This window comes from Polypterus senegalus, chromosome 3 (assembly GCF_016835505.1).
Source record: "Polypterus senegalus isolate Bchr_013 chromosome 3, ASM1683550v1, whole genome shotgun sequence".
Lineage (NCBI taxonomy): Eukaryota > Metazoa > Chordata > Cladistia > Polypteriformes > Polypteridae > Polypterus > Polypterus senegalus.
Genome location: NC_053156.1, coordinates 103,290,431 through 103,313,546, shown reverse-complemented (window position 1 = coordinate 103,313,546; position 23,116 = coordinate 103,290,431). Strand labels below are relative to the sequence as shown.

At 37.9% G+C, this 23,116-nt stretch overlaps 2 protein-coding genes across 7 annotated transcripts in view; one reads left to right on the top strand and one right to left on the bottom strand.

Moving 5' to 3' along the window:
• The window catches only part of fbxo25 (F-box protein 25), a 55,662-nt gene extending 38,304 nt beyond the window's left edge, over positions 1 to 17,358 (top strand). For 2 of the 5 annotated variants that reach the window (XM_039747706.1, XM_039747707.1), the window contains exons 7-11: positions 1,074 to 1,258; positions 5,243 to 5,425; positions 5,724 to 5,867; positions 15,506 to 15,532; positions 16,034 to 17,358. In XM_039747706.1, the coding sequence (XP_039603640.1) occupies positions 1,074 to 1,258; positions 5,243 to 5,425; positions 5,724 to 5,867; positions 15,506 to 15,532; positions 16,034 to 16,123 (629 nt within the window). In that variant the 3' untranslated portion in view covers positions 16,124 to 17,358. Of the gene's footprint in view, positions 1 to 1,073; positions 1,259 to 5,242; positions 5,426 to 5,723; positions 5,868 to 13,960; positions 15,596 to 16,033 lie in introns of those variants that run through there. The other 3 variants (XR_005632954.1, XM_039747708.1, XM_039747709.1) reach the window with 3 other exon arrangements.
• Positions 17,359 to 20,358: 3,000 nt separating this feature from the next.
• The window catches only part of si:ch211-225h24.2, a 186,658-nt gene continuing 183,900 nt past the window's right edge, over positions 20,359 to 23,116 (bottom strand). For both annotated transcript variants that reach the window (XM_039747704.1, XM_039747705.1), the window contains one exon: positions 20,359 to 21,522. In XM_039747704.1, the coding sequence (XP_039603638.1) occupies positions 21,171 to 21,522 (352 nt within the window). In that variant the 3' untranslated portion in view covers positions 20,359 to 21,170. The remainder of the gene's footprint in view (positions 21,523 to 23,116) is intronic.

Sequence of the window (23,116 nt, the reverse complement as noted above, 5' to 3'; positions counted from 1 at the left end):
GTGTGTGATACTGGAGCACCACAGGGAACTGTCTTGTCTCCTTTCCTGTTTACCATCTACACAATGGACTTCCTGTATAATACCAGTGCTTGTAACCTACAGAAATTCTCAGAAGACTCCTCCATCATTGGCTGCATTAATAATGGAGATTCAGACTTTGTCTTGTGGTACAGGGAGAACCACCTACAACTTAACATCAGCAAGACAAAAGAGTTGGTGGTATACTTCCACCATGCCAAAGAACTTCTGAGGCCAATCACCTTGAGGGAGAGGATGTAGAAGTGGTGCAGAGCTACAGATACTAGGGGGTTCATGTATACTGCAAAGTTGGCTGGTCTGACAATACAGTGGCACTATATGATAGATACTTTTTTAATCCCAAGGGGAAATTCACATACTCCAGCAGCAGCAGCATACTGATGAAAAATAATAAAAAACAATATTAAAGGGTGATAAAAATGCAGGTAAAACAGACAATAACTTTGTATAATGTTAATATAATAATTAATTAATAATGTTATGTGTACTTCCTGAGGAGACTCCAGTCTCTTGATATATGCATCAAGCTACTGGAAACCTTCTTCCAGTCAGTAGCTGCCTGCCAAAAGATGCTCTTTTGAAGCACTTTTAGACACAGGTTTATTACACCACGGTGTGCTAAGAAGCACCACTGGGGATCTTTTCTGCCCACTGCTATCAGGCAAATCAATCCTTCGTCCTGATGTCCCAGACTAGATTCATATTCTCTTTGAGTTAATTTAGCAATTTCTGCACAATATATAGTTATTATTAATAATTATAATTAATAAATCAATTCATTACATTTATGTAGCACTTTTTTCACTACTCAAAGTGCTACCACGCAGGGGGGACCCAGGAAACAAACTCATGATCACCTTACTACAAGACAGTAGCACTACCACAATGCCATCTTGATTAATGTTTTTTTTGTGTTTCTGCTGCTGTTTGTATCTACATTTCTCCTTAGGGTTAATAAAGTTTAACTAATCATATCTGACTCAATATTTAACAATTTTTAAAACTTGTAAGCATTTCATTTTTGGCTGCTTTAGTTCTAGATGATCAGCAAAACCCAAGACTAATTAAAGACCTCTTACAAGACCTGGGTTCTACTCTGTGTATTCTCATCAGAGAAGTGGGCAAATCTGTGTTAGTGGGCAACATCAATATTTGGATTTGTCGTTTGGAAACAATACTGAATTGGCAACAACAGCTAAACAACCTACAGATACCCAAGGTATTTATTTACTTTATTTTCCTATTTTAAAAAAGTGTAAAGTTAAAAAAAGAAGTTATGTTTGTGTTATGGCTTAACGTGTATTTATACATTGTGACTGAAAGGGTGAGTGCAATGTTAAGTCTGAATAGTATTCTGAACCCAGAAGAAATTAAAAGTCTTAGTGTTATCATATGATACACAGCACCAAATAACTTATGAGAACTGAATATTAGGGAGTATAAACAAAATAAGTAAGCATAAATCTTCAAATCTAGACTTTAAAGTCCATCTGGCAAAGTGCTGTAAAATCCTGGTGCAAGTCATTTATTCGACTTCAAGGTAACTTTTTTTTATTTAAGTCAACTAAAATGGGAAAAAATAGAATAATTTGAGTGTAAGGAGTAAAAGAGGTTAAGCTTAATAGCCTCATATAACAAACAACATGATTATTCGTTTATTTAAAGGTTTTTAGTTAGAATTCCTAGTCTGTCAGCTGTGTCTGGCTTTGTGCTGCTGTGTGCAAGGGTTTGCAATATTGCCAAAGGGGAGTAGGTGGCAGGGGTGCACGGGCACCTCTTGCCTAGAAAGAGTTACTCTAGAAAATGGTGATTTGCGGAAATTCCACAGTTGAGTAGAACTTCAAACCGTTAACATGAGAAATAAAATGTTTTTGGACAATAGTGATAATTGTTACAACATACAGTAAATAATGGTGTTAATGGTGCAGTTAGTTACTCAACAATTGAAGTGTGAAATTTTTATAAAAATACAATACAATAAAATAGAATGCACAGATCCACAGAAGGGTCCATCAAAACGTGTGTTTTTTTTATAGAAGTAAATAAAAATGAATATACATATGAACAAACAAAAGAAATAGAAAAGTGATATGGTATTATTATACTTAACATATTTATCTTTAGCAGTATTTAACATAACATTTCCTGCAGGTGTTGATGAGACTTTCTGTTATCCAGTGCAAACTGTCTCCTTATTTGTACTGTAGTAGTGACCCACCTTCTTATGGATTTCAACTACAAGTAATTTCATGTCTTTCAAGGTGCATTCGCAAATGATAAGAAATGGTCTCTTGTCTCAATTGAAATTTGGCACATTTCTTTTTCAGGGAATTTTTTTTGTGGTAAGTTAAGCTTCTACTGATAGTATAACGGACCCCAAATACTAGTAGTTAAATAGTGAAACACCAGGGGAAGTGTATGTAATGTAAACCATTTGTATACCAGCTTACTTTTCTAGCTGTTTGAGGTAAGCTAGCCAACAGAGAAATGAATGTCAATGGAAAGGATTTTGTTAAGCTTCACTATGCAAGCATACAACAACCTCATGGCTGCATTGTTATGTGCATTATAACAATTTATTATTTTTCTGACACTATATAATTTATCAGCAAAGCTTTAAATGTGTTCTCCATTATGGTCCAAGGCAGCCAACAAATTGTACCGAGAGCCTTTCAGCAGGTTTTATCTCTTCAGGTATGCCTCCTTTTGACTGCTCAAGTAAATTTTACAGTCTGTCTATTCTGAATGTGCCCAGCATGCACATAATTAAAAAAAAATAATTGTCAAACAGATTAAAACCATTCTGTTGTACTTGCTGCAATTCTTGATTAAGGTGACATAAAGTAATCTGCTCCTTTTATGACACAGACAACATTTTGCCAGTTCCCTTTTCCACCAATGCTTTCAGTATAGATGCTATCTTTAGTAATTTAGCAATGTTCTGTAGTGCCATTAACTTAATTTGGGAAGTGCTTGGTTATTTTCTGTTTCTTAAACTGACAGATCTTTTTATTGTCTACTCTAACTTAGGCTGATATGTTTTTTTCCTTCATATTTGCCCATCAGTTGGCTGTCGCATCATGCAAGATGACACAACCTCTTTTTTTACTGTTTCGTTTAGCCAGGGGCATATGCTATGTCAGTATGTGGGCAGAATCAAAGCTTTACAGTATAAAGTGAAGTGGGTTAAAACAATCTGTATTCTGCAGCCTCGTAGACTAAAAAAAGATCAAAAAACCACACATCACATGATTATTGAATAGTTAATATTCCACATGTTATTGTATTATCACCCAGTCCTATCTTGGATCATTGAGGTAGCCTCAGTTACTTCTATTCCACACGGATTATTTAAAAAAACAAAAATTGAGTTTGTAGAATTGTAATAGCTGTTGCTGTTCTTTTCAGAATATGTTGCTACTTCATGATGCAAAAGTCATTAGCCCTTTGAAATGTGCACTCCACATTTCTGTCCAGTACATGCCTTATGTCTTTCTAGGTTTCTAAGAGAGAGTACTTTGCAGTTTTATTATCACGCCACACAAGCATGCACTTGATTAGGAGAGCAGAAGATTGAGTGGTTTGAGACTCAGCTTTCTGCTACCTAATGTGTCACACTTGAAAGAAAATAATAGTTTTTTCAAAAGATAGAGGAGCTTCATCTGTAATCACTGAATTTATTAGCTTTATTTTACCAGGCTGCATAATAGCCAGACCTTGTCCGCATGTCTTCTAGAAAACCACAAATGGGAATGCCTTCAAGCCATCCTCTTTGCAAAGTCCTGTGTCAAAAAAAGGACTGTGAAAATTCCAGAATGAAATGTCCTTGGATAAAGATTCATGTTGTCCTTGACATTTCTGGAGAGATTGTGAAGTGCAGTCCTGCTGTTTACAGGGGCAACCCTTATATGTTTGCCTTTAAAAATAAACATTATCCACCCCTCTCCAATCTGCTACTCCACTGTTACTCCATTACTCCCTTTTATGTAGAGAAAAGCCAAGCAAAATGACACCTTTTATTGGCTAACTAAAAAGATTACAATATGCAAGCCTTCGAGGCAACTCAGGCCCCTTCTTCAGGCAAGATGACAATCTTGTAATCTTTTTAGTTAGCCAATAAAAGGTGTCATTTTGCTTGGCTTTTCTCTGCATTCATAATGGCTAACACAGTACAACACCCTAGTACTACTCTGTTTGATGAAAATTTGAAATGATGTGCGCTGGTAACTTGAAGGTTGCCAGTTCATATCCTGGCAGTGATAGAAGGAGTGCCACTATGTTGGGGCCTTGAGCAAGGTCCTTAGCCTGCAATTGCTCCAAGGGCGCTGTAAAAATAGTTTCCTTGCGCTTACACCACAGAGCTCTCTGGAGAGTAAGTTGGGGTATGTAAAAAATGACAAATTCCTAATTCAAGAAATAGTATATAGTGAATAAAGGACTAAAAGTATATTAGATAATGTACCCCAGTACATTCCACACTACTCATCATATTTTATCACAGTTGATGCTTCTCAGAACCCTACCACTTTGGCAACTGCAGCATCCCCTGGTACAGAATGACTACAGTCCCTTAAAGTAGTCCTAACAATAGTAGTCCTGGGAGGTAGACTTTGAGTTTCAAGAATTTGCAGATTAATCTTTTCATTGTTTGCCAGTTTGTCCAGTTGATGACTTTGTGATCTGGAAAAACATGACTTATACATTGTGGTGAATTGCTATATGAGTTCTTTATAAGTTAATGGGTAACCCATGATGATCACCATACTCAAACACAAAAAGGTGGTTTCGTGTATGTGGCACCAAGGTACCATGGCTGAGAATTGTCACATTTTTTGGACACTTGTACTGGGTACGGGGTAAAACTGTCAAGCATTTGATGGTTATCTGCGTTAGAAGAAGAGTGCATTTTGTTAAATGGAGTAACATGTATGCATAAATGTTAGTCCCACCTTGGTCTTGGACATGTGTGTTACAGAATACTTATCTCTTTTAAATAATACTCATTAAAAACCCATTAGTCACTTGAAACAGAACCTTTCAAAATTGACATATTTTCTTACATTAGTATGGAAATGACAAAAAATGTAACATTACAAATGTCTTAATCTGTCCTGTGCATGCAAGAAGTGTACCATTAGAAATATAATAAATGTACTTAATGTGTCATGTTAAAAAAAAATGGATACTGATGTTTTGTTTACAGCAGGTGAATAATGGAGTAACACTCAGTGATCTTCCACTCCATATGCAAAACAATATTTTGTACAAATTTTCTGACGGTTGGGATATTGTTAACCTGGGTCAAGTGACATCAACTTTGCACATGCTCAGTGAAGACAGACAACTATGGAAAAAGCTTTGCCATTATCATTTTGCTGAAAAGCAGGTAAGATTTACAATTATTTGCTTTTAATTTATTTTTCTCTGTGACTTTTGATTTTTATGCACATTTTTGAGCTGTATCTCTATGCCAAATAATACCTGAACCTCCATCAGGAGAGAATGTAGTCATAGAGGTTTGTCAGAAGTTTGGAACACCTCTGAGCCAATTAATATAATTTTAAAAATGAATTATAATTGAGTATAAAAAACATTATTTTCAATCTTCCTAGCTTTTAAAGGAATTTGTTCTAGATTAAAGTGTGCTATGACAATGTATTTTTTTAAATATTTTGTTGCTTTAGCTCTGTAGGCATCTGGTTTTATCAGAAAAGGGCCATGTGGACTGGAAATTAATGTACTTCACACTTCAGAAATACTTTCCAAAGAAGGAGCAGTATGGTGATACATTGCAGTTCTGCAGACATTGTAGCATTCTGTTTTGGAAGGTAATGTATTTTTTCCCCTTTTTTGAATGCCTGTACATATCATAAAAAGAAATTGACCATTTATTATTCATTATATTTCTATGTAAATAATACTGTTAACAATAGATGCATCAGTAAAGTAGCAAAAAATGTAAACATCATTATTAAATATAAGAGTGTTATTTAGAATGCAGTAGGGAGAGAGAGTTGAACCAGGGTTATAACACTGTTGCTTAAGAATCTACCCAGATAGGAGATTATTCTAAGCAGTTAGCATTTAACGAACACTTACTTTGTAATATTGTTTATTATTCTTATACAGGTTTTGAATTATATTTTTGAGCAGATTTTAAACTGATATGAAATGTTTTCCTAGTTTTCTTGCTCTTTTCTCTGCATTTCACTTTTGAACCACCCTGAAGGTATTACTGAATCTCTGTTTAACTTTACATGTACAGAAATCATTCATTTGTGATAGTTAGATCATTCATTTATACAATAGATCATTTTCAAACCCGCTAAATCCAGTTGAAAGCCATGGCAGCTGGAGTTTATCTTGGCAGCACAGCACAGGACATGCATGTAGTCCATCCATTGCAGGACCCATTATCATGCACACCTATACTCGGTATGCAAACAGAACCAGTTTTGCTTGTGAGAAAAACAAAAGCAAGAATACCAAGAGAAAACCCACTTAGACCCAGAGAGAATGTGCAGAATCCCTGTGGACAGAAAGGAAGTGCAAGAATTTAACCTAGGGTACTGGATCCATGCGAAAGCACTGCTAACTACTGTGCCACCTTGCACCCTTACAATTATTTAATTAATACAAATTTTGTTTAATTTATCAGCTACAAAAGCACACAGATGGCACTTTTTTCTGATGTAAAACTTTTGTGGCTGAAAAAAGAACTGTGCAGGAGACTAATGTTTCATGTTTGATTTGTATAACTGTAGAAAGCAGTCTTCTCATCTGTATATTTCTATTGCTTTGAAGGAAAAAAATAACATTCTTAAAATGTTGTTCATTGTTTAAAATTTTGTATATATATATATATATATATATTTATATATATTTATATATTTATATATATATTTATATATATATTTATATATATATATATATATATATTTATATATATATATATATATATATATTTATATATATATATATTTATATATATATATATATATATATTTATATATATATATATATATATATTTATATATATATATATATATATATATTATATATATATATATATATATATATACACAGTGCTTCCGGAAAGTATTCACAGCGCATCACTTTTTCCACATTTTGTTATGTTACAGCCTTATTCTAAAACGGATTAAATTCATTTTTTTCTTCAGAATTCTACACACAACACCCCAAAATGACAACGTGAAAAAAGTTTACTTGAGGTTTTTGCAAATTTATTAAAAATAAAAAAAATTGAGAAAGCACATGTACATAAGTATTCACAGCCTTTGCCATGAAGCTCAAAATTGAGCTCAGATGCATCCTGTTTCCCCTGATCATACTTGAGATGTTTCTGCAGCTTAGTTGGAGTTCACCTGTGGGAAATTCGGTTGATTGGACATGATTTGGAAAGGCACACACCTGTCTATATAAGGTCCCACGGTTGACAGGTCATGTCAGAGGACAAACCAAGCATGAAGTCAAAGGAATTGTCTGTTGACCTCCGAGACAGGATTGTCTCAAGGCACAAATCTGGGGAAGGTTACAGAAAAATTTTTACTGCTTTGAAGGTCCCAATGAGCATAGTGGCCTCCATCATCCGTAAGTGGAAGAAGTTCTAAACCACCAGGACTCTCCCTGGACCTGGCTGGCCATCTAAACTGAGCGATCGGGGGAGAAGGGTCTTAGTCAGGGAGGGGACCAAAAACACGATGGTCACCCTGTCAGAGCTCCAGAGGTCCTCCTGTGGAGAGAGGAGAACCTTCCAGAAGGACAATCATCTCTGCAGCAATCCACCAATCAGGCCTCTATGGTAGAATGGCCAGACAGAAGCCACTCCTTAGTAAAAGGAACATGGCAGCCCACCTGGAGTTTGCCAAAAGGCACCTGAAGGACTCTCAGACCATGAGAAAAGAAAATTTTCTGGTCTGATGAGACAAAGATAGAACTCTTTGGTGTGGATGCCAGGCGTCGCGTTTGGAGGAAACCAGGCACTGCTCATCACCAGGCCAATACCATCCCTACAGTGAAGCATGGTGGTGGCAGCATCATGCTGTTGGGGATGTTTTTCAGCGGCAGGAACTGGGAGACTAGTCAGGATAAAGGGAAAGGTGACTGCAGCAATGCACAGAGACATCCTGGATGAAAACCTGCTCCAGAGCACTCTTGACCTCAGACTGGGCCGACGGTTCATCTTTCAGCAGGACAACGACCCTAAGCACACAGCCGAGATATCAAAGGAGTGGCTTCAGGACAACTTTGTGAATGTCCTTGAATGGCCCAGCCAGAGCCCAGTCTTGAATCTGATTGAACATCTCTGGAGAGATCTTAAAATGGCTGTGCACCGACGCTTCCCATCCAACCTATACAGTGCTTGAAAGTGTGTGAACCCTTTTTCTATTTTCTATATTTCTGCATAAATATGACCTAAAACAGCATCAGATTTTCACTCAAGTCCTAAAAGTAGGTAAAGAGAAACCAGTTAAACAAATGAGACAAAAATATTATACTTGGTAATTTATTAAGGAAAATGATCGAATATTACATTTTTGTGAGTGGAAAAAGTATGTGAACCTCTAGGATTAGCAGTTAGTTTGAAGGTGAAATTAGAGTCAGGTGTTTTCAATCAATGGGATGACAATCAGGTGTGAGTGGGCACCGTGTGTTATTTAAAGAACAGGGCTCTATCAAAGTCTGCTGTTCACAACACATGTTTGTGGAAGTGTATCATGTCATGAACAAAGGAGATTTCTAAAGACCTCAGAAAAGGAGTTGTTGATAGAAGGAAATCAAGTGAGATGCTGTGGTCATGTAGTGCCATCTGACACCAAAGCACACACTTTGACTTTGTAAAGAAATCTTTAAAGAAATGGTCCTGTGAAATGTGTTTCTAAATAATAAACCACTCTTGCAAAAAGACAACAAGCAGTAGAGATTGTATACACAGAAGACCATAAAGCAGGAGCCAGGAAATGGTGTCAGAAAGAGTGAATCTGAATTTCAAATTTTTTGTTCACATTAATATTCCAGGAGACGAATTTACAAGTATTACAAGCATTAAGACATTTTTGACCTGATCCAAGTGGTGCAATTCAGCAAATGTGTAGGTGGTCTGGTCAAAACTGGTCTGGACTAATGATGGTTAAGAAATACAAATTTAATTAAATGCCTCTTGCTGAATGGGTGGAGTGGTGGCTCGGAAGGTTGCCGGTTTGAATCCCGTAAAATGCCAAAAGGGTCTCTGCCCTTGAGCAAAGCCCTTATCCTGCAATTGCTCCGTCCTGGGTATGACGTTAATCTGCATCTATCCCAGCATGTAGGCCCTCCAACCTGCAGAGAAAAACTTGGGGGTTGGTGGCAGAATTGGAACTCCAGCCAACATAAAAAACCTTGCACTGTTCCACTCCATTTGAACTAGTGTGGTGCCGAGGTATCACCTGTTGCATGGCTGCACTCGGGTCCTAATCTGGATCCTGAGTTGGTTTGTTGTGTGATGGGTGCGGCAATGCACTGTATCAGTGCATGCTCCTAACCCCTCTCTCTCTCTCTTGCTGAAACTTTTGCTAAAAAAAACTTTGTGGCAAAAAGTTAATATTTAAGCATGGCATTGTCCCCCAACACTATTAAGGCCTCATTGGAATGGAACACTAAAAGTTTTAGCTGTGGGGGATCACTTGCACCTGATTCTGTTGGAATATGCCCAGCCTTCTTTGACCATGAATAAATTGGAATAGGCACATTAAAAATATTTGCACAAGTTTGGAGTGCATCTTGAAATAACAGCGATTTAAGGGAAGAATAGTCAAAAACCCAATCATGCATAGTCACAGATAGCTCTTGTACATATATGCATGTGACAGACTTTCTTGACAAATTCATAATATTCATGAAACAGATAAAAAAAAAATACATTCAAAAGCCATACTAATGTAGGGTTGTGGTACAAGTAGGAGGCATTTGTAGTTGTATGTTGGATACAGAATGTCTGCAGACTCCATCTAGTGGATACATTTAGGTACTGCAGATATAACTAGTAACTGTAATAGCACAGAGAGGGTTCTGCGAGTGATGGAGGCAGTTCAGATGGCATTGTAGTTCATACTGTAGCAGGATTTATAGAAGGAAAATCATTTTCCAGTCAAAGTTTGAAATTTGACATGCATTTAATTCTCATTGGCCAAGGCAGTGAATGCAAATTGCTACATTACCATCTACCCTTGTATCTGTATATTATTATATATATGTTTATAGTCATTTTGACTGAACTCCAGCATCATTTAAAGTGACAAGCAAAGTAACCTGGTGATATTCAGCAAAACAATAAATGTTAATTGTGTTTGCCACTATAAGGGCACAGCATTGATTACCATTATTTTTTAGTTTTTTTTTTTGCATCTTCTGAAATGGAGGAAAAAAAATGTATGAAGCTGCTTGCCACTACTGTTGCATACCACAGCAGCTGTTGTAAGCTAAATGATCAGTGATGCAGTTGGAACAAATAAAATGTTTACTTTTCATAGCAACTGTCACCCATTTGGAATAATACTTTCATCATTTTTGTGCAGACTAACTGCACACTATCCAACGCATGGGTTTCAATGAACAGTATGTGTCTACTGTCTCTTGGTCATGCCCTATTCATATGGTCACGTATCATAGCAAATGGCATCCACTTTCACATGAAGTTAATCTATGCTAAAAACTATTAAAAATGGAAGCTATTTAAACAGAGAGTTACAGAAAGAAATATATAACAGTAAGTAAAAGGTACTAACTGTTGAATACCTTGTGTAGACCTGTTTTAACTAGTGTTAAAATCCCGTGCTCAAAAGGGCAGCTGTTGCTCCGATTTTCCCCCAAGTGTCTCCCTCAAAATTCTTTTTTGCCTCTCTGAACTTTAGGTTCATAACTGGACCATTCAGACTCGAAGTACATGGTGTTCATATAAACACACAGTTTAAGATTTTACCAAGAGTCAAAGGAGTTAAACCCCAAATCATTACATCTGGATGGTAGTGGTACTTGGGTATGCTGCACATTTACAATGTGTGATACATAAACACCATAAACACACCAATGGTGAAAAAAAAGAAAGAATTAACATATCAGACAGGAGCAACATTCAAATGTCTAGTATTTTAAAAAATGTTTCAAGTTTGGAAAGTTTAAATTTAAGTTTAAGTAAGGCAATTACTTTTTCACACAGGGCCATGTAGGTTTGGATTTTTTTTCTCCCTAAATAATAAAAACCATCATTTAAAAACTACATTTTGTGTTTACTTGTGTTATATTTGACTAATGGTTAAATGTGTTTGATGATCAGAAACATTTTGTGTGACAAACATGCAAAAGAATAAGAAATCAGGAAGGGGGCAAATAGTTTTTCACACCACTGTATGTGTGTATATATATGTGTATATATATATATATATATATATATATATATATATATATATATATATATATATATATATATATATATATATATATATATATATATATATATATATATAATGTAAATATTTGTATGAACACTAAAAGAGTCAACACCATAAGACATAAACTAAAAATGTTTCACAATGTGTCCCTGAATGAAGGGAGGCTCAAAATCAAAAGTACCAGTCAGTATCTGGTGTGGCCACCAGCTGCTTGAAGTACTGCAGTGCATCTCCTCCTCATGGACTGGACCAGATTTGTCAGTTCTTGCTGTGAGATGTTACCCCACTCTTCCACCAAGGCACCTGCAAGTTCCTGGACATTTCTGGGGGGAATGGCCCTAGCCCTCACCCTGCGATCCAACAGGTCCCAGACGTGCTCAATGGGATTGAGATCCGGGCTCTTCCACTGCGAGGATGATCAGCTGTCCTTCCTGTCTCCCTGTAGCGCTGTCTTAGGCGTCTCGCAGTGCGGACATGACAATTTATTGCCCTAGCCACATTAGCAGTCCTCATGCCTCCCTGCAGCATGCCTAATGCACGTTCACGCAGATGAGCAGGGACCCTGGGCATCTTTCTTTGGGTGTTTTTCACAGTCGGTAGACAAGTCTCTTTAGTGTCCTGCGTTTTTAGAACTGTGACCTTAAATGCCTACTTTCTGTAAGCTGTTAAGGTCTTAACGACCATTCCACAGGTGCATGTTAATTAATTGATTATGGTTAATTGAACATGCATGGAAAACATTGTTTAAACCCTTTACAATGAAGATCTGTAAAGTTATTTGGATTTTTAAAACATTATTGTTGAAATACACAGTCCTGGAAAAGGGTTGTTTCTTTTTTTGCTGAGTATATACACACACACGGCATAGATAAGGAAAGGAATAAAAGACTCTTAAGTAAAACTAGCAGCAGTGTGTGGATGTGAGGTATCGAGTTAAACTGTACAAAAAATGAAAAGCTACTCTGTCAGAAATTGAGTGGCTACATTTACAAACTTAGTGAGACAGCATCACCAGAGTATTTCCAATTTAATGTTAAACAACCTGTCTTATAGTCTAGTCAGTCTGGTAGAAAGTCGGTTCTGTTAATTGCTTGTTGGTTGGTGACAAGCTGAATGTAGTGAATAATCTGGATCTGAACTGGCCTTTCACGTTTTAGATTTTGTAAGGAATATCTAGAGGAGAATTCCGTTCATGAATATTACAATTGCCACCTGCCAATGGTCTTTCCCTATGCCTTAAGCGAGATTTGGGATATGGGTTCAGATGGTTGGGGATAGATTCAAATTGGATGTGTGTAAGATGTGGCTTTTTGAGCCAAAGAGTTATTCATGCTTATTGTGATAGTATACCTAAGACTGAACAGTTTGTTATGGATGATGGGTATCGTTTTGTCTTTTAATTTATTATTTTTTTTTATTTTAGATAGGTCTTCTAATTTAAATGGCATGTGCTGAGTGCTATTGAGTAGTTGTTTGTGTAAGGAAACTAGTGTATCAGGAGGAGAAGGTGAGGTCTGACCCAAACAGTATCCAAAAAGTGTTTTGAAAAACTGACCACAGATAATACATAAATCAATGGGACACTTTCATAAGCTGAGATCTCTGAGTAACACACTTATTTCATGTGCTTGAAATCTTTAGATTTGAGATCCTTGTTATTTCCTCAAAACAAATATATTTTAGACTTCTTAAAGAATTTAAGTACTGAACAGCCCTCTTTTATATCTGATAGCGGAGGAAACTTGAAGTGCTTAAAGAATTGGTGCCGTATTAGCAGTTTTGCATGTACCATTGTTAATAGTGGGGGCGGCTAGATGAGTTTGAAATGAAAGGTGCTTCATCGTACTTCCCTATGTTCATACATTATAGGTAATGAGGAATCAAGCAAAATGACACCTTTTATTTGCTAACTTAAAAGATTACAATATGCAAGGAGTTGTTTTGCTTGACTTCTCACTACATCTAATAACGGCTATCACGGTACTACAGGTAATGAGGAAGAAACTGGGTAGTGGCTCTGGGCTTATTCTTGATGAGGTTGAAGTGTTTGTTAGTTTAGGATATCACTGAAGTAGATATTCCTGCAAATCGGAGGTCATTGAGCTGCTTTGGGTGTCTCGTAAATGATGCTACTTCAAGTAATGTAATTGCTAAGAAGAGACAGCAGAGCAAATTTTGGACACGTTACAGCAGAGGTCTTCCATGCTGGTTCTGAGGGGCTGCAGTATCTAGACATTTTAATTAATGCCACTTTAACAAGAAACCAATTCTTGCTGATAATTAACATTTGGTGGTCTGTTCTCTTTCTATACCTTAGTCAGAACTGTTTTAATTTTACTTGTGGAAACTGCACTTTTTTTTTTGTTCTTCGCAGATTGTAGTAAATAAGAATCCGTTAATTTTTATTTAATTTTATGTCCCAGTAAATCTTACTCATTCATTCATCCATTTTCTAACCTTATTATCCAATTTAGGGAGCTTGGTCAGAAGGCAAGAACCAGACCTGAACAGGGCCCAGTCCATTGCAGGGCACTCGGACTCACTCATTTGTGGCAAGTGTATAGTTCTCGGTTCACCTAACCTGGACGTCTTTTGGTTTCTGGCTGGAAACCCCACATAGACGCAACACGAACATGCAAACTCCACATGGACCATTCCCTGGGCTGTGGTTTAAGCCCAGGACTCTGATGCTATGAGCCAGCACTGCTAACCATTGCATCATCTGTGGTGCAGAGATTATGAAATTGCTGTAAAATAATAAGGTGAAAATTTACTTTTTGTAAGGCGATAATGGAAATAAAAATTCTGGTAAATGGGAGCATAGCAAGAGGAGTAAAGAGTGCATCAAGTAAGCCAATTCGTGGTTTCTGTTTAGTAAAAGGAAGTTATTTATTTGAACATTTTATTTCATGTTTAATGTGATGCCAGAGATTGAAAACGTACTGCATGTTGATTGAGCATGCAAGTAAGAATTATACTGTACTCTGCACACGGGACAATACTACTAACTATTTACTACTTAGGTTCAGTTTAATCAGTGATGAATGACCACATGTACATGAAAATCAAATTAGCTGTGCCACTGATGGCTACCTTGCCTGTTACACATTACTTTTTAGTCAAATAAGCCAAAAAAAAAGAAGTAAAGCTTGATTTAAGTTTTGTTTACAAACTATGACTGCAGCAAGCAGCTTTGCAAAGTCTTAACATGTGCTCATAGGGCGGTGGGTCTTGCCATTCTCAGACTACAGACAGAGCTGATGTAGGTGTCAGACTGAATGTCGTATTTCATTTCCTGTTTGAGTGATATTTGTTTCAAAACAAAGGACGACTTTGTAGGGCAGTGGTAATTGCTTCTGCCTCTCGGCTCCAGAAGACGCTCCACGCTGTCTGCGTAGAGGTTGCACATGTTCACCCTGTCTCTGTGTGGGGCTTTTCTAACATTCCTGCCACATTCCAAGGACACCCAAGGTGGATTAATTGGGCTCTCAGTACTGGTCCAGTGTCTATGCATGATTGTAGTCTGTGCTGAGCACTCCTGCCATGATAGGCTGTAGCCTACATCCCTAAAATTGGATTAAGTGGGCCTGGCAATGTATAGCTGGTTAGAAAGACAACTCCAGTACTTGGATTAAGGGCCGAGCTAGAGGGATATATTTCTCTGTTGACTGGGCAATGCCACAGAAGGTAGAGCAGGTCTACCCTGCTACATGTGCTTACACCGAGATTATCAAATGGCGCAGTTACAGATAATCTGATCCATGTGTACTTCATTGTCTAAAAGAGAAGTGTCACCCTGCATTGGGGCCGTGTGTGATGTTAGAAGAAAGTCAGTGAGTTCTCTTTTGTTGGCCAGCCTCGGCTGCTCACGTCATGTAGTCACACTGGCACCTCCTTTTGCATGTTCTGCTTATCTGCAGTAGTAACCGAATCTTCCCTCCCCTGCTAATCTTAACCTCTCATGTTTTCCCTCCATGCTTCCCCTTTCTTCTGATCCTTCTTTCCTGACACCTCAAAAGGACCACCAGCTTGCTTTATTATTCAAGGTACTTCATACATTTTCCTGGCAATTTTCCTGTTTTCAACTTTTCTAAGCATTCTAAGTAGTCTTTTTGTTCTTTAGCCCTGCTGAAGTGTCTTTAAAAGGCTGACACTGTATTGACATTTGTGTCTAGGCAGCAAAAGCAGGTGAATCAAAGGGGCAGCCAAATATGAAATATGTGTGTTCAGAAATTATTAATTAATAGCACTGTGTTTGCAAGAACTACTAATATGATGCACATTTTCTGGATGCCTAACATTTTCTTTGTTGAGATCAATATTTTTAACTCGAGGATGAATGCATGTTTATTAAAGCAGTGCGCAGTTGTCTCCAGAATGGACACTGTATGTATGCACTGTTAGCTGACTCTTTCATTTTGAAAGTGTAATTTATCTTGCTCTGCTTCAGTGCATTCTCAGCAACTTGAATTTTTTTTTGTGTAATTAAAAACATCTTTTTTATGTCCCTTAACAGATGGTTGATACATTTTATATTTGTTTTCTAGGATTCAGGACATCCTTGCACTGCAAATGATCCAGGCAACTGTTTTATGTCCGTTTCTCCTCAGCAGTTCATTGACCTTTTTAAATTTTAGGCCGAGCTGGCGTTCCTTTCTGTGCCTATACATTGGTTTGGCTGATGATTGAGTCTGACTTTTTGTTTTGTTTTTTTTTTTTATCTTGGTTGCCTGTTTTGTAACCTGTGCAATAAGTCTGACTTTTCCAAAAAACTGTAGATGAAAATCATGCAGTGTGATGGTAAGAGTAAGTCGTAGAACAGGCAGAGGAAGATTAGTTCAAAAATTGTGGTACAGAACTGAAGGGGGGCATCAGTGGTTACTGTGTGGAAAGTGGAAGTGGATGACTTGACCAATGTAGACTTCTAGCAAAGCTTGGGCCGAGCAAAATCTTGTATATGAGTGCACTTAGACTGAAGTATAGTCATATATTTAAGAGGTTTAATTTTCATTTTTTTTTTCCCAACTGTGCATTTTGTTGTGATAATGTAAATCATTCAGATGCTAAACTTGTACATTTATCAGATGTGTTGAGATGAAATTGTAATATTATTATTTTATTATCTTATGATTGAGCAGAAAAACCCCTAAAGAAAGCATTGTTCATTTTCCTCGGTGTAATGTATGTTGATTGTGTAACTTATTTTAAAGAGCATTCCAGCCACTTAAAATGCAACGATAAAAAGCAAACCATAAAGCATTAAAACCATTACTACTATGGTAAGCTTTGAAATTACAAGGACATTGAAACACCGCAGTGGGATTTGCAGGCGACCACGTTGCCCCTACCCCAGACGTGGCCTCGTTCTGCTCTGATGACCAAAGTAAAACATGATTTAAACTGGGAAAGTGGGGACGTTTGGCATGGGTTTGAAAACTACGAGAGAAAGTCGACAAATGTGCTCAGATCTTTTGTAAGACAAAGACATTTATTTTGAAATATAATCTGTTGAGATATTACATTGTTATGCACAAGTGTGCACATAGTGGTCATGTTGGCTGTACTGTATGTTTTCATTATTAGTCAAATGTTGATGCTGCCTCCACAGTTTTGCCTAACCGTGTGTAACTGACCCCAAATGGTGGTCACAATATCGTACTGTGGTGTGTATGCCTCTGTGAAAGGCGATTTTATTTTTCCCCTTTTTGTTTGTATATCCAGTCATTATTTACGTTGGTTTTTATGTTTTTGTCCATTCCTTTTTCCTTAATATTATTACATATTGTGTATGTGAGGAGAGCTTGAGACTTGTAGCACCTTGGAAATTTAACTCTATTCTTTATAAACAATATTAAAGGTACCTCTTTGCAAATTCTGTCTTGTCTTTAATAGATTCACTAAACGTTCAACAAGTGAGAGAGAAAATAAATTGCTGAAAATAATCATCTGTTAAAGATGATGAAAAAAATAATCAGTTTAACAAGTTTTTTTTTAAAAATGAGCCTTTAATTATGTGAAAATCTTATCATATCTTCTTTGTAAATGTCATGTTTGCTTTAGCAACTTTTTTCCCCTCCTAACTAAAGATGCTTTCAGGGTCACATGGCATAAAGTTTATTCTGACACAAATCTGACCTGAATGAGAGAAATCAGTGGATATCATCCATCCATCTGCCCTTTAATTCATCCCTTGCTTTCCTGCACCTGATAAATTAGCATTAGACAAGCTTATCTCTGCAGCTGTGGGCACCAGCCCATGGCACGGCACGGCACAGCACGCTCATACCAGTCCATCTAATTAATATGCCTGTTCTCAAGATGGGGGCCCATGAAGGCACAATTCAAATTGTGGGAACAGTGCCAGGGCCTCGATTGGGGTGCAAAACCACTGCAGCAGTGCTGACCGTTGTGTATAAAATGTTTCCCATTTTTCCACATAACAGTCCTTAAAGCCTGAAAGTGGGATATGTGATAATTTTGGAGAAGACTGCAATATCAAAGTATTTCATTTTTAAAAGAATTACACTTTTCAAAACCAGTTAATAATATGTCATATTGCATCAGATGGATTCATGTGTATCTATTTCGTGGTGTGCAGTGGCCTAGTTCAGGGGTCCCCAACTCTGGTCCTGGAGGACCACTGTAGCTGCAGAATTTCATTGTAACCCCCTTTCTAAATTAGTGCACTGTTTTCGCTGCTAATTAACTTTTTTGAATTAATTATAATTTAGATAGATACTTTATTAATCCCAAGAGGAAATTCATATAATCCAGCAGCATCATACTGATACAAAAAACAAAACAAACAAAAAAACTAAATTAAAGAGTAATAAAAATGCATGTAAAAACAGACAATAACTTTGAGTAATATTAGCATTTACTCCCCCGGGTGGAACTGAAGAGTCGCATAGTGTGGGGGAGAAACGATCTCCTCAGTCTGTCAGTGGAGCAGGACAGTGACAAAAGTCTGTCACTGAAGCTGCTCCTCTGTCTGGAGATGACACTGTTCAGTGGATGCAGTGGATTCTTCATGATTGACAGGAGTTTGCTCAGCGCCCATTGCTCTGCCACAGATGTTAAACTGTCCAGCTTCATTCCTACAGTAGAGCCTGCCTTCTTAACAAGTTTGTCCAGGCGTGAGATGTCCTTCATCTTTATGCTGCCTCCCCAGCACACCACCGCATAGAAGAGTAGAAGAGGGCACTCGCCACAACCGTCTGGTAGAACATCTGCAGCATCTTATTGCAGATGTTGAAGGACTTAATTAATTAAGCAGTTAATTTACTTGTTTTTTTTTTTTAGATTTGTTCCCCTGAATTTCTTCATTGTTCCTCTGAATTGATTAATTTCTTTCCTTAAGCAGAAATGAAATGTGAAGTGAGTGAGCCAACAGAAGACCACCTATGTCAGGGCCTCAGACTCCAACCAAATTTCACTCCAGCCAGTTGTTTAATTAGTTGCCGATTCTTTTTGTTAATTAAACCCGTTCTTTAATTCCATGGCTTGTTGCTGCTCTCCTTATGCAATAGCAGCCATTTCAGAAATGGTTGATTTTCTCTTTTCTAAGAGCACTGTTAAAATGTTTTTGGATTTGAGCAGACCATCATTCCTGAGACCGTCACCTTTATTTTCAGGTATTGTATGAAGGACACTGTTTACTGGTCAATACAGTATTTGGCAAATTTTGTATCTGCTAATTACGGAAAAAGAAACAGTTAAGGATTTCTGAGCGTTCAAGAGCAAGTCAATTAACATGAATTCAAAAGAAGTTCATTAGCAGCAAAACGGGCCACTAATTAAGAAAAGGGTGAGGATTAAAAACCTGCAGCCTCTGCGGCCCTCCATGACCGGAGTTGGGGATCCCATTCTCGTGTTACTTGCACAGAAATGATCTGCATGGAAGACCTGTCAGAAGGAAACTCTTTCCTAAACTTTTAACTTCAGCTAGAATCTGAAATATGCAATTCGATAAGCCAGAAATGGTTTGAAATGAAGTGCTGTTGGCTGGTGAATCAAACCACAAGCAAAGCTTCAGAGAAAAACCCGGAGAAATGGTAGAATAGAATTTTTTCTTTTTTTATTGGTTAGGTTTGGAGATGTAGCTGATGGTTTGGAATTGGCAAAGCGAATGATGGGAGTAAAATAATTAGTATTTTAAGCAGCTCTTCCCACTACACGGGCTTATCATGTAAACATCAGGATTAGTGAGGAGTCAGAGCCGAGGAGGACTGGCCGGCTCCCCCTATCCTGTACATTTAAAGGGCTTGTATGTTGTAGGTCATGGACGTGATCTTGTATGAATGACTTGAATCTGCTGGTGTGCTTTGTGTATTCAACAGTAACTGCCTGGCCATTGCATTTAGTGATGAGCTCTTTAAATGTTGTGACTATCATTGAAAATGTCTAAAATGAGACAAGTAGTATTCCCAAGTCATAAATCCAGCTCTGGCAGCATCAAGTGCAATGCAGGAGCCAGCTGGCCAGGGGAGTTGTTATTCTAACAGATGATAGTAGTAGTGTGTAACATGGTCAGACCCCTCCAAGTACGAGAGGCGGGGGCTAAACTCTTAACAAAACAGTGGATCTGCTGGGCTGACTTGCTGCTTGAGGTTTCTAGAAGTTTCTGACCTTCAAACAGCTCCTACCTGCTGCTCATTGCCTGGTCACTGGGACACTCTCCCACAATAAAAAAATGGCACCCTTTGTATCCTCTAGGCTTTCGTCTTGTCTCTGCCAGCGCCTCATCTTGCACCCATGTGCCCACACCGTGAGTGGTTCACGTCCAGCTCCCCACAGACTGCAGTGGCTGCCATATTGCAGGATTTTTGTAAGGATATTTACACAAATTTTAAACAAAATGACAAATACAGACTGAAGTGTATCATTTTTATTTGACTTTGTCTAAAACAAATACATGAAACATTTCAATGTGCTTAAATAAAAATACTGAGCCAGAAAATACAGGATAAAGTGAATTAAAAGACTACGTATTTAAAAAAGAAAAAAAAAGATCAACCTAGGCTAAACTGCTAAACCTCTTCATATCCGCTTGAAAACAAAAAAAACAAATTGGTGCAAAACTTAAAGTTGTGTTTAGTCTTCATCTTGTAAACTACAATAAAGCAGTATAAAATTGAACATGGGAGTAAAAACATAATATACCCTATTGATGCTGCACTGGAGTAATTTCAGAAAATATATTATGCTGTAGTTTTAGTCTTTAAGAAAATGGCAATTTCTTAAAAAAAAAAATTATTTTTAATTCAAACCAATGCAAGGAGTTATGGATCATCACCCCCTCGTACACTTGTCTGACCTGCTTAAATCCAATTCAGGGTCATGGGGGCACAAGGAGGAAAACATCCCTGGATGGTGCCAGTATGCCGCGCATACACTCGTGTCAAGTCAGACTGCACGCTAAAAACATTTCTATTCTGAAAGTCAAGAGTGGCTGACTTTAATGTGTGTCACACACTTGAGGGGACCGTGGCAGTAAGATGTCACAAACAACATGACACGAATTAATGTCTGCTTGAAAAGCAACAGTAAGAATGGACTGGAAGTAGTTAAAACGTCTCTCTCAGTATGGACATTTTCTAAAGACCACAGTGTCAAAACAGTTCATCCACCCACAGGACTGGCACTTTGTTTGGAACTCGAACGCCCAATCTACGCGGACTGATCCTACTCGAGCTCTTCCCACTCATCAGTCAGATTTCCTCTGCTGCGTCTCCGGATGCTGACCAGCTTTCCTGCTGATTTTATGCTCCACCTACCACCGGAATTTGCGGAATCTGCTAAATTTGTATATTTAGAAGACACTTTGGTTTCATCTTCCCAGCCAGGCCAAGTAGCAGAGTCATCTAAGTTGCTGCAACAGTCCTTGACATTGAGGTCTTCAGAGATGTGCGGGGGCTCCCACCCTTCCATTTCATCTGGTTTCTTAGCTGGTGAAATTTGCTTTATGACCACATTGTCCCAGAAACCCGTCCTTTTTTCGCTTCTCATTTCTTCTTTATACTTTTTAGTATTGGGCCTGTAAAAAAAAAAAAAGAGTATCATTAATGCATTAATCTGTCTAAGGAGGACATTGGAGATCTGCTGGCTCAACTGCAGCTGAAATGGACATCACCAGGCAAGCCCTCACATCGGAGCAAGTGGAAAAGAGAATGACCACGTAATTCCTGGAGGTGGACATTAAAAGGCTGGTGTGCTATACCTGGAGAAAGCTGGAAAGAAGTACCCAGGACAGAGATGTTATTCTAACTTGAGCTCTAAGAGGGGTAGCCGGCAGCTTAAGGAAGTATAAAAATACATGAGGGGTTCAGCAGTATAGAAAACGTGCCAGGGACCATTAGGGCATGCCAGTACTTCCCACCTACCCACACTCACTTCTCCATTTTTTGGATGCAGAAATTCAACCATGAAGTAAAAATGCATGGTAAGAAGAAGAGAAAACACCAGCAGATACCAGGTTGGGTTTTGAAGCTTATTCTCTGTATAGGTCAGGGGTCGCCAACTCCGGTCCTGGAGGACCACCGTGGCTGCAGGTTTTCATTCTAACCTTTTCCTGAATGAGTGACCTGTTTTTTTTCTGCTAATTAACTTCTTTTGAACTAATTTAAAATGGTTTGCTCTTGAACGCTCAGACCCCTTAATTGTTTCTTTTTCCTTAATTAGCAGCCAAACATAATGATACACAAAATGAACCAAAACAACTGGTGTCCATCGTGCAATATCCGAAAATAAAGAACGATGAAGGTCTCAGGAATGTCAATCTGCTCAGGTCCCCAAAACATTTTAACAGGTGTTACAGGCTACAAAAAGGACATAGCAGCACTAGAAAAGGTCCAGAGAATAGTGACTAGGCTGATTCCAGGTCTACAGGGTTGAATTATGAGGAAAGATTAAAAGAGCTGAGCCTTTACAATTTAAGCAAAAGAAGATTAAGAGGTGACATGATTGATGTGTTTAAAATTATGAAGGGAATTAGTACAGTGGATCGAGACTTGTATTTTAAAATGAGTTCATCAAGAACACAGGGACACAGTTGGAAACTTGTTAAGGGTAAATTTCGCACAAACATTAGGAAGTTTTTCTTTACACAAAGAACAATAGACACTTGGAATAAGCTACCAAGTAGTGTGGTAGACAGTAAGACGTTAGGGACTTTCAAAACTCGACTTGATGTTTTCTTGGAGGAAACAAGTGGATAGGACTGGCGAGCTTTGTTGGGCTGAATGGCCTGTTCTCGTCTAGAGTGTTCTAATGTTCTAATGTTCTAAATAGAAAATTGACAATTGCAAAAATGTCTGCTAATGCACGACAAGAGCAGCAACAAACCACGGAACTAAAGAACTGGTTTAATTAACGACAAACATTGTCACCTCAATAAACAGCTGCTTGGAGTGAAATTGTTTGGAGTTTGAGGCCCTGACTTAGTTGGCCTTCTGTTGGCTCCCTCACTTCACATTTCATTTCTGATTGGGTGCCATTTAAGAAAAGAAATGAAGCAATTCAGAGAAACGATGAAGAAATTTAGGGGAACAAATCTTAAAAAGCAATTCAATTAAAATGAATTCACAAGATGTTAATTAGCACAAACACGGCACTCAATAAACAGGGTTAGA